Source organism: Sycon ciliatum, chromosome 8, assembly GCF_964019385.1.
Source record: "Sycon ciliatum chromosome 8, ocSycCili1.1, whole genome shotgun sequence".
Classification (NCBI taxonomy): Eukaryota; Metazoa; Porifera; class Calcarea; order Leucosolenida; family Sycettidae; genus Sycon; species Sycon ciliatum.
The window spans coordinates 1,222,139-1,234,331 of record NC_088650.1 but is presented as its reverse complement, the minus strand read 5'-3'; the positions used below and the strand labels follow the sequence as shown (position 1 = coordinate 1,234,331).

General features: G+C 47.8%; 1 protein-coding gene across 1 annotated transcript in view; it reads left to right on the top strand.

Annotated features, from left to right (window-relative positions):
* Positions 1–12,193, top strand: part of LOC135822978 (uncharacterized) — a 15,022-nt gene continuing 2,829 nt past the window's right edge. The window contains exons 1-7 of the mRNA XM_065335817.1: positions 1–28; positions 5,556–6,241; positions 6,352–7,680; positions 8,162–8,210; positions 8,903–9,023; positions 9,615–9,706; positions 11,888–12,131. Of these exons, the coding sequence (XP_065191889.1) occupies positions 1–28; positions 5,556–6,241; positions 6,352–7,680; positions 8,162–8,210; positions 8,903–9,023; positions 9,615–9,706; positions 11,888–12,131 (2,549 nt within the window). The remainder of the gene's footprint in view (positions 29–5,555; positions 6,242–6,351; positions 7,681–8,161; positions 8,211–8,902; positions 9,024–9,614; positions 9,707–11,887; positions 12,132–12,193) is intronic.

Here is a 12,193-nt window from a genome sequence, read left to right as displayed (position 1 = left end):
ATGAAGGAGGCCAAGCAGCTGCAAGCAGGTAAGTGACAAATCAATTCTCAAACTTCTTTTCCGCCAAAAAGTTACGAATGACCAGTGATGCACACGAATAGTCGAATAGTAATAAAGTTCGTTTGAAGAGCTGTACAATCATGTTCTATGTGTGGCATGCATGCTAGTTTTGTACGAGTACATGTGGACCCTACGCTAACGGCAGTAGAGCTAGGGCCGCTGCTACAGATTACAGTACAGCGGTTACCGTACGTGTACTTGACGACGAATCCAGCCTGTGTGAGCGCGCGCCAAACAGTTAGTAGTAGTAACAATACAGTGCCGGCACTGTAGTACAGTTGCAAAGGACACGTGTAGTTGTACAAGTACAGTGCGTGCACTGTACTGTTGCGAAGTGGGAACCCATAATGCCTTCTTCTTTACTACTTTAGTTCGGTCCAACTCACCCCTCTCTTTCACGTTGAAGAACCGCCTGGACATCCAGTTCGTTTTTTGTGATGGCTTCTGGAAATCGGTGAAGCTGCTGGGGAGTATGCTAGGCACAGCAGAAGACATAGCAGCCAGAGTGTCTGCTGCAAATCGGGCATTTGCAAGCATTCCATGGAAACGCCACAACCTGAATTCCAGGCTGTGTATGTTTTCCTGCCTGATATTGCCTGTCTTGCTGTATAATTGTGCGCTTTGGACCTTATCGCAAACATTAACCGACGTCGTCAATGTATGGCACCGGAAAAAACTACGTCCCATCATTGGTATCACGTACCCACAACGAATCTCGAACACAGCGCTGTATGCCAGAACCGAGCAGACCCCACTATCTCAAGTCTGCAGGCAACGGAGACTGCTGTGGTTCGGCCATGTAGTGAGGGAAGGCGAAGAATCGTCCTCGTTCCAAGCCCTCCTAATGTCAATCAACACAACAGACATACGACGACCCCGAGAACGACCACGTCTGAGATGGATCGACGTTGTCAAGAAAGACTTACAATGCATTAATCTGTCGCTTCTGGATGCTGTGCAATCTGCTTCTGATAGAGCTGCTTGGCTCGAAATTGTTAACAGATGCGTTGACCTCATGCAATGAGTGAAATGCGAACTGTCATTATTATTATTATTATTATTCTGGCACAGCTGGTCGTAGCAGCTCCGTTTAGGAGCACTCCGAGAAAGTTGATGGAGGCGCAAACATTGAATGCAAACTCTGCGAGACGAAGCTCGAGTTCAATGGCTCGGCTACGAGCTCAATGCGGGATAATCTTCCCCGACGGCATGTTACTTGCTCGACGGCTGTAGCTGCCACGGATGCGAAGGTGTCCCAGGCGAAAAGCGCAGACGCAATGCAGAAGTTTCTGGGCCGTCAACAATTTCAACGAATACTAGAATATTCGTTCGTTGCCAGATTTGGTATTTGATAGAGTATTCGTTCTTGAAAACTGGGTTAGTGTGCATCACTGGTTGGAATACTATTTAGCATCCAATCCCTCACATATTCACACTCAGTCAGGGCAACAAGAACTGGCTTTGGAGACAATGTGTTACTTCGAGTAAATGGTCTCGTAATGCAAGAGCTCGAAGAGCTGGCAAGCAATGCTAGGCCGCTAGCAGCAAATTGCTCATGATGAGCAGCAACTAACGAAGCAAATGTCCAGTTGGAAGCAATAGAGCTGTATGTCCCCAAGTAGTACCATTAGCATGAAGATATGATGGCAGGGTTCTAGCCAGGTCAAAATAGTAGGAGGGGGGGGGGGGGGGGCATGGGAAACAGTTACCCCGTAACCAATTTTTGCATTTTCCGAATTTGTCTTGCCATGCAAAATTCAATGTACGGGGCAAACCCCCGACTTCACAACAGACAAATGTGCCTTTATGAATCCTCCAGTAGTGACTATCCACTACACGTTTCGTTGAATGGCATCAAAAAAGCCCGAGGGTAAATAGCAGTGTTGCAGCGAATATTCGAATAATTGAATATCTTGTTTTTTTTGCGCTGCACAGAATATTCGAACGTGCGAGTCAGAAGTCGAATGTTCGAAATGCTACACTTTGTGTACAGCTTTCCGTACAAAGGCTAAATTCGCTCATCGCAGCACGCTCGCTGCGTTCTTGCATCGTAGTATGTGCAACAGTCACTGCAATTGAGCAGCAAACGACATCGTCCACATATTGTCGCTTACCGCTAATGCTGCCCAGTTTGACTTACGCGCCGTTTGTAGCTTGCACCTTCGCAAGAAATACTTATGTTCTTCTTCGTAGTTTGTAGCAGTTCCTGGTTAGTTTCGAATCGTATCAGTCCGCTTTGCTTAGTTTCGAGTCGGTAGAAATCCGTGATGTCGGATCGTAAAGCTAGCTCCGTGTTGGAGAGTTTGAGAGACTTGAGACTTCTGTTTCCTTCGCAAGTCCACAAAATAGTTAATCCTGCGCATGGAACCCGAGGATGTCGTCTTCTTCCGCTCCGAAGTATATTAGGGTCTTCCTTCGATACATCGTTGACGATCCATTTTAGGAGACTCAGTGCAACATGGAATCCAAACTGAAACGAATAAATTTTCATGTACTTGCAACAAAGAGTTACATCCAGAACAGTCCAGTCTACCGAGGAGAACTTTGTATTTTTTTGTCGCGGAATTCAAATCGCGTTTTCTCGACTTTTCCACAAAAGCTGTGGTCATGTCTTAGCACGCGCTGGCTCAAATAAACAAGGAAGCATAGTGTGCTGAAATGGGCTCGTCTGTATGGGTAGAATAGTAGAATATTCGTTCGTACTGTGCATATTTGTTAGAATATTCGTTCGTGATTTGCTATTCTTTGCAACACTGGTAAATAGTGATTATTGGGTGAACAGGGCACATTTTAGGGGCCGTCCGTAAATATCGATGTTTTTTTAGAGACGATATTGGTGCTTCTCTCCCTTGACCCCCCTCCCTCCCCCCAGAAGACGCACATGTACATCTAGATCATGGAATCAATATTTTTGGATGCTCATGAAGTGCCCAGGATGTTGAGGGTCCGGTGTAGGCGTGAAAATCCCGCCGCACTCACGCAATAGCTGCATCGCCTGGGGGGAGCGAACCGGGTTGGCGCTGCAGTGCTCACAGCCATCGTGTACTGGTGTAGCCAAAGCGGCTACGCTCGGGCTTGAATTTTTTCAAATCCTTGTTCAGACAGTGAAGACTGGAAACTCTTGTGGAGTTCGTCCGTGTTTGTTCGCACTGCCTCTACGTCTTGAAAAAGGTCTCCTGCAGGCATCGTTCGGCCGATTTCCACAATCAATAGCTCATTCTTTTGCTCTTGAAATTCGCCATGGGCGTACAGCTTCCAATTTTTGATTTTGTTCTTGTGTCGCGAGTTTTAGCTCCGCGAACGGAAGCTGGTTTCACATTTCTTATAGCCATTTAGACGTCCGCGTGCAGGGATCGGCGAAACTTCAGATATTTACATCGATATTTTTCTGATGCTCGAAAAGACGCACATGGCTCAAACCCCCTCCCCCCCCAGACGCACCAATATCGTCTCTAAAAAAACATCGATATTTACGGACGGCCCCTTAGTGCTCTTTTATTGCTTGTTTTTTGGATGAATTGGGCGCAGCATCCGGTGCGAAAAGTGGTACAAGCATGGTGGTACTGGTGGTACCGTGTGTGACGCCCCTGGACTCTAAAACCCAGTGCTTCAACTGTAGCAACACCATAACAGGTGTCTCCTGTCTGCCAATATTCTGGTGATGGAGTGGTTATTGTGCGGGAAGCAATGCCTTTCAGACACACCGTAAAATCGGGACTCAAGCGGGCTTTCTCACAATACGAGTGCATGCAGTGAAGATGCACTCTCACTTATTTTGCATTCCTGTTGCCTGTACTGTATGATTTCTTGTTAGTAATACAAAATAAACAACAAACTGTAAATCAGTGGCGGATCCAGGGGGGGGGGGGGGGTTCCGGGGGTTCCTTGGAACCCCCTAAATTTTGCAAAGTGTGCGGCTGAGAAATATCGAAAAATATCATTGTGCACAAAAGGACGTCCGTCCGATCAGATTCACAGTCAGTGCAGTCACTGAGTCAAGGAGCGCGTGCGGTAGATCGATACTGACAGTCTGTACGGATAGTAGTCTGTACTGGTGTTCACGTCCGTGATTTACAAACGGACACTGTTGTGTAGACAACATTGGGTGGCTGTTTCCTTTTTGATCTTTCGAAACGATCCAAACTAATTACTTGCCTCCATTGGCGCTGTCATTCACTGCTGCTCGGGATGGGTGTGGTGTGGTCAGTATTCCTTGGACAAGTTTTTTGCAGAAGAGAAAAGATGTTCCGAGTACTGAAACTCTTCAACGATCTTCGAACCGTACACGTAGAGTTCAAGCTCCTCAGAAGATGAGGGCTCCGACATCCAAGCAAAGTCAGTAATCTCTACCTGCTGCAGCATGCAGTAGTGACTAGTTGTTCCTCCGCAGGAACGGAGTGCTGCGCCAGCGATGTGTTTTAGATGACATTGAAAGGATTGTACAATAATTATTGTCGACACTGTTTCGCTGTTGTTGTTTCTGTCACTGAAGTGAAGACGATGCTCTTGTCCTGTGACTATAGAGCATTTCGCATCGTAAAATGCCAAAAATTTCCGAAAGTACAAATGGACAGGGAAAGTAACTTATAGTTGTCATTTCGGCATTCCTGGCTCTCAACGTACCCATGGCTTGCATATTCGATCTTTACAAGAAGTTGAAAGGGTCTTCAAGCCCTCACTGAACCGCTGTGCCAGTCGATTGCATACATGTATATGATTATGTGTCCGTACTAAAAAATATACAATGTAGGGTAAGCAGCAGCATTTGGCCCTGCACAGGTTTTCCATCGTCCACCGCACCACAACTGCGCTCCGACTCAGTTTCCAGCGGTGTGTGGTAGACGGGGTGCTCTGGCGGTACTTTACGGTACTAAGTATGTCCGTAGTGTGTGTTTAAAAGCATGCGATTCCCACTAACACAATCGGATTGTCGTAATTACAACTTACTGGCAACCGCACAACTTCAAAACAATCTGATTCCATAATATTTTGTAGGGCTGAAAGGAATATTCGAATTATTCGAATATTCGAAATATGCAAAGCGGAAAAAGAATAATCTTCGTTAAAGTAGAATAGGAATATTGTACAGAAACTCGCCTTTTTGACATCGATCAAGGTTATTTGGTGCAAAATATAAGTAGGCTTGCCTTTTTCGATGTGCTATAATCAGCAAGACACATGATTTTTCAAATGTCTCTCTTGTAATTGGGGTGTATGCCAATTAATGGTCTATGGTTATATGGTTACCATGGATAAAACTAGGTATCCATGGAAATTGCACGGTTTAGAATATTCGGAATATTCTTCGTTTCGCATGTATTCGGAAAAAGAATATTCGTTCGCTTCATTGAGCATTCGTTTCAGCCCTAATATTTTGGTTGTTCAATTTTGGTTCAACCGGAACCCCCTGTAGAGATCTCTGGATCCGCCCCTGTAAATGTCACCTGCAGTTACACAACATTTTTGATGTGTGCTGTGTTTATCGTTGTGCCCAGGAGATACTGCTGTTCTGCCAAGTATCAGTGAACTCGAAGCAGCAGAGCAGGAGGCAGCCCGGTTGGGCGGTACGACCGTCATCCATTTCCTGCACGTGGTCATACTTGGAGCGGCACGAGTTGGAAAGACCAGCTTGCTGAAGGCGTTGCTTGAGAAGATGCACAATGAGAATGAACTCAGCACACCCGGCATGCGCACGTCCTACGCAACTACAAACATCTCTGATGACTGTCGATTCATCGAATGCCCAGACATGCCAGATGCTCTGAGTCGACTCTACGTCATCACCATGATGTGCAAACCATCCACTTCGAATCATCCCCAAGACAAAGAGACAACACAAGATGACAGAGAGAGAGCCCCAGCAGGAGAGGATCCTGTGGCTGGGACCCATGCAGGACCTATGGAGGACAGCAGCAGCAGCAGAAGCAGCAGCAACGGGCCAGCAATGCGCGAGGAAATCCACGAGACCATCACAGGATTTCTCAACGCAGACCGGGTAAAGTACATCTCTGACCGGGCCAGCACGCCCAACTATACCGTCATCACATTCCGCGACCTTGGAGGGCAGCAAGTCTACCAATCCGTGCAGCCCCTCTTCATGGCCAAAAACACAAACTTCATTGCCACATACAACTCTTCTCTGGACCTTCTAGAGACCCTTCCCAAGCTTGATGAATTTCAGGTCAGCCGGGAAGAATGTATCGAGCGGGCCACTCTACCGGCCAATGCGACTCGCCTAGACCAGCTGCTCGGCTGGCTCGACATGCTGCTGCTGAATGCGAAAGCTGACAGCAGCATGCTGCAGATGATGTGTTTGTAGTGGGGTGTCAGAGTGACAGGTGGAACAAAACCGATTTGCCTGATCCTTGTAAGCTACTTCAAGAGAAGATAAAAGGTACGCGGTACCAGAACCTTGTCTGGAACGACACTTCGCACTTCAAAATCGACAACACCAGATCCACTGGAAGTGCAGGACAAGCAGATGAGCTGCAGCGATTGAGAGAGGCCATCATCGACCGCTGCCAGAAGAGCCAACGTAACATCCCTGTTCCATGGCTCCGATTCTGCATATCCATACACACGCTCAAGCAGGAGGTCACTTGGCCTTGGATTTCCTTGAAGGAGGCAAAGTTCATAGCGAAGCAAGTCAAGGCTGTTCCACATGACTGCAGTGACCGGCAAATACAGCTGCTGCTGAAGTACTGCCACGAAGCAGGCCACCTGGCGTACTTCCCAACTTTCAAGCTGAAAGACACGGTCATCCTGGAGCCCCAGTTCATCCTGGACTGTGTCAATGCCTTTGTCTACATGAAGCCTGACCGAGACATCACAGTGCACGAAGCGCGGTGCTATCGTTCTGGGTTCATGACGGAGTCCCTGGCACGCAAAGCTCTCAACAAGATGTTCGAGGGTCAGTCTTACTGCGACCATGCTAAGGCGTGGCAAGCAGTCAGAGCAAGCAGTGATGGGTTCAAGCTCATTTTTGAAATCCTAGAATGGCTCTCAGTCCTGGTAATTGTGCAGGATGAGAGGTCTGCTGAGCACGAGTTTATTGTACCTGCAGTCGTCCTGGAGATGGGCACGGACCCGCAAACGCCTTGTTCCTGTGCCTATGTGTCCGTGAAGCACACAAACCGAGATGAGTTGATGCACTTTCCCGTGTTCCTGTATTGGCAATGCGTGGTGGAGGTGCTGCTTAAGTCACACAAGCGCTCGGCTGCCACACTGTCACGGTGCAGCGTTCGCCTTCGCTGGAACAGAGATTGGCCGTGGCTGCACCTGCACTATACACGCTACGGCTTACAAGTGTACGTCGAGTGCAAGGGCCGACACGGCGGTAGCGGAAAGTCTACGCTGGATGAAGTCCGGGCAATCGTGCTCACAGTGGTACGGAAGTGGGGCCTGCAGGTCGAAGTGATCAGCACATTGCCATGCCCCTGCGGAGAAACATCGGGCGAGGAGTGTTTACAGCATGGCTTATCTACGTGCCGCGCGCCAAGCTGTGCGCACGCCTTGGACGCTTCCACCCTAGTGGCTGAAGACTACCCACTGTGTACACGTTCAAATCCGGATATACAGATGATCCGTGAGCAGGCCATGTTCTGGCTGGGCCTTGACCAGGTTAGAAACTTGACCTGATTGAATTCCCGCAGCTATGCAATAAACGTTACGTTAGTAGCGCCTGCCCCTAGCTTTACTTCATATGTTTTTGGGGGGGGGGGGGGGGCACGAACCATGAGACAAGTTCCACTAGGCCTTGTTGTAATTCTGTTTATCTCTGTTTAGGACGAGAGTTCTTCACACACAAAGTTGCACCATGTCTCTATTTTCTTAAAACTTGCCACATATTCCCGTCATGTTAATGAGGAGATAACCATTTTGAGCCTACTCTGACTTCAGCGATTATGGCTTGTGCGTGTGCGTGTTTGCATGCATGTGTGCTTTTGCTCGTGTGTATTTACATGTACTTGTGTGTGTGTGGTGTGTGCGCGTGCGGGTGTGTGCTTGCGGGTGGGCGTGTGTGTGTGCGGGCGTCTGCGTGTGTGTGCGTGTGGGCGTGGGCATGTGCTTGCGTGTACTTGGTCTCTTGCAATACCTGCAGGATGCATGTGGAAAGCTGTTTGACCCGAGATCGGCCTCTCTTCCTTCAGGTTAGTTGGATGCACAATACAAACAGATCTGGTACTTCCAAATGATGTTTTGCATGATGGCCGCATTCGTGTGAACCTTTAGTCGCAAGGAAACCGGTACGCTGTTCTATTTTCGTTTTGAGTTACCTATTCCCGTTCGGGTATTGAACACGGCATGAGCACAGGACCATATCTGCTGTGGATAGAATGTAAAATTTGAGCCTCTTCTCACCGCAAGCTGGTGTTTGATCCCAGCCAACACTGCAGTTCTGACTCTGTTTTGGGCCCTGGACAACTGACATTACATTGTCATAGAATTGCTATGGGGTCGCTGTCATATTTTGTCGCCCTGAAGCGAACATCGTCCGTGGCAGAGGAGGAGGAGGGTGGGAGGTCGAAAATCGTAACTTGCTCAACAATGCACTACGTGTACATGCACTTGATTTGTGGTGTCCAGCATTGCAAACTGTGTTCATTTTGGAGGAGTGAGGGGTCCGTCTGAGTACGAAATGAACCACGTTCGTTTCAGTGGCGACAATAAACTTCTGCAACAAACCGTGTGTGCGTGCCCACCTGTGTGTGTACATGTATACGTTGCATCTGCATGTGTGTGTGTGTGTGTGTGTGTGTGTGTGTGTGTGTGTGTGTGTGTGTGTGTGTGCGTGTGCATGTCTCTTGGCCACTCCAATGGCATGCCGTCTGTTTCCTTGCAGCAGAAGCCTGTGCCAGTGTGGGCAATAGAAGCGGTGGTCACGGTGCTCCAGGAAGCGGTCATCACAGCGCTGATGGAAGCGGTGTTCAGGACTCTGAATTAATGTCACTTGGTGCCATTGGGTTAGTGAAGGCTTTCCTCGCAGGTTTATAAAGAGGTCAAATACGTTGCCTTGGAGCTGACCAATCAGCCGCTTTCATTAACGAAGCGTTCGGGGTAATGGAAACACTGGAAGCCTGTACATTTAGTGAGGGGGTCTTTTTGATCACATAATGCTGCATCGCATTTCAAGGCTCTACTGTCCACCGAGGTGGGATTCTACTGTCCCCGGGGGCGAGGGGGGGGCAGGCACTGTGACCTTGGGGGGGGGGGGGGGCAGGCACTGTCCACGGGGGGGGGGGGGGGGCATACTGTCCAATGAGTGGGGGGGGGGGGGACTCTACCGTGTCCACTGGATGGAGGGGCTCTACTGTCCACCGAGGGAGGCTCTTCTGTTACGACCCTACATAGAACGTGGACCTGTTTCTAGTTTTTTCGTTTTGTTTTGTGCTGTTTTGTTCTGTGTGGGGGGGACTCTACCGTGTCCACTGGATGGAGGGGCTCTACTGTCCACCGAGGGAGGCTCTTCTGTTACGACCCTACATAGAACGTAGACCTGTTTCTAGTTTTTTCGTTTTGTTTTGTGCTGTTTTGTTCTGTATACTGCGCTGCAGTGGAAAGACACTTGATCAAATTGCCGACTGGCATGCGTTTGTTAGCTCGATTGAACCGTTCATCGGTGGAGAGGAGGAAGGCGACGAGAGAGGTTGGTTGCTTTTGGACACCGTGATTCATGTGTATTTCAATAATGCCGGGTGGTGAATATATTTTCTACAGCAAGGACATGGCAGAGTTTTAGCCGTGTGTATGTAGCGAATTATGAGTAAACGTGGTTTGAAGTAGTTCTGGAGTCAACCTTATTCTCTGGGAGTGTAGGAGCCGTTCGATTGCGGGCGAATTTTGGAGAAAATGAGCGTGAGGCTGGTGGCCTAAATTTCCTTTGTATTTGAACATTCTCGGTATACTGAGGTTACGTTTGGTTGGTCACATTCCCAAATGGGAATCACTAGGAATCACTCGGAATCATTCTCGCCCGTTTGGTTGGTCAAAAAAGTGCGTTAGGTTGGTCACATTCCACATGATTCCAGAATGGGAATCGCTGAGAATGATTCTTTTTGGAGAATGATCATTCCACCTCACATGCTGGAATGAGCATTCTCATTCCGGAATCAAAAATGATAATGGCTGCCACAAGCCAAACAATGTAGCAACAGGTTCAAGTGCCTCGAATCATGCACTCAGAAGTACCATGACTCTCTCAAGGAAACTAGAGTCGGGTAAAAGAAAAGACAGCCGCCGTTCCACAACGACATCATGGAATTGTTATGTCAAGTGATTCCTAATTGATTCTGGCGCGTTAGTTTGGTCAGGTGATTCTTGCCGATTCCCATTCCAGAATGGTTGTCATTTACATTCTGAAAATGCCCAACCAAACGCAACCTAATTGTGTGGTTCAACCAGGTGAAAATATCTTCAGAGCCAGTGAGTGCCCCTGAGCTGGTTGAATTGTTTTTCAATACCCTCTTGTCACTGTATGCATGTGTATGTGTAGACTTTGATGAGGAGGTGATGTCCTTGTACATTGTATTTTAACCAGTGTTCTTATTGAAGTCATGTCCCCTAAAAGTGGTACTGTCTCCTGAGTACATTTTTTTGTTTTGTTTTTACTGCCACGGTTGCCTTGGCAACCCATCAAGTGCAGCATCAGCTGCAATGGGCATACATAACCAAGTCGACTCCACTGCTTGATGCGGTTTGTTGTCAACTTGTTGTGTGCACTGGTGTTCTACCTCTGCCGATCATGACTGGGGAACGGCTAAGCACACCTGCGCAATCTTATAATTATGTTTACGTAATGAAGCTGTAAGAAAGTTGGTTGCTCCCACACTGCAACTAGCGCTATTCCCGTCGACCTGACTTGACACTTGACTGACTCACGGTTGACTGTTTCAGTGTGGGAGCAACTAACTTTCTTATACGATTATCACCAAGGTCGCTACCACGCTTTCGTGTTAAATGAAGCTCATTGTTCTTCAGTGTAGCACATGCATCCACACAATCCACACCCCCGGTCCAAATGAACACTAGGGAATTTTAGAAACGAACGTTTTCGTTCCCTTCTCTTCATGGTCTCTTACATGGAGTAAGGGAGCATCTCATAAGTTCGCATTTATTTTGCAAACGTAACGCATTTCGAATAGACTTTACCCCCCTACCTCCCCCCTCTATTCGAAAGTCTTATCGCACATTTTCTGTGTTTATCTACTGTACACGTCCATGCGGCCCCATGCTATGGTATGCTTATGTACATGTACATGGATATGAATGTTTTGCTAGAGCGGTCATGAATGGCATACAGTAGTACCGCATTTACCATGTTTACTGAGTACAAGTACAATCAATGACATGTACACGCACATAAACATAGTTCCTCCACAACAACTGTACTGCTGTAGCTGTAAACGCTGGCCAGGTACAACATGTACATGTACACGGTTTGATCAGGCTGGTGTGACATTTGACACCTCTGAGTAGCCTGCATGCATGCAGTGCCAGGGTTAGCTGATCTGCAAACACAGGTAGATCTCCACCTAAACACACTCATTTGCTGCAGGGATCTAGCACGGTAGTAGATTGTACAGTTCCAGAAAATGTGCGAACAGTCATTTTTCTATTCGAAAAGGGTGCTACCCCCGTTTCGAAATGCGTTACGTTTAGAAACAAAATGCGAACTTATGAGATGCTCCCTAAAGCAAAAATAACTAAGACAGCAATTCTATGGGCAAAGAAGTGAGGGAGATAAACATCAGGCTAGAAGTGCGAAAAGTCAGCAGATCAAAAACAGTGTCATTGTTCTTTTCTGCCCTTTCTTCTGGTGATGTTGTAGCAAACTGCGGTAAGGCGGCTGTGCAGCTAGTGGCTCCAGAATACACAAACTACTACCGCAACGTGCTGAAGTCGTTTCACGAAATGAATAAAGGCAACATCGGAGGCCCAGGCAAAGGAGAGAACAACCTCTTCTGTATCCTGCTGTATCTGATGCAACGTCCGAGCACAACCGTCCAAGAGCTGTTTAACCTGCTGGCTGATAATGCCAAGCATAGCCGGCGCCATCTTTTCACGGCAATCAAGTGAGTTGCAGGCTGAGTGTGTGTGTGTGTGTGTGTGTGTGTGTGTGTGTGTGTGTGTGTGT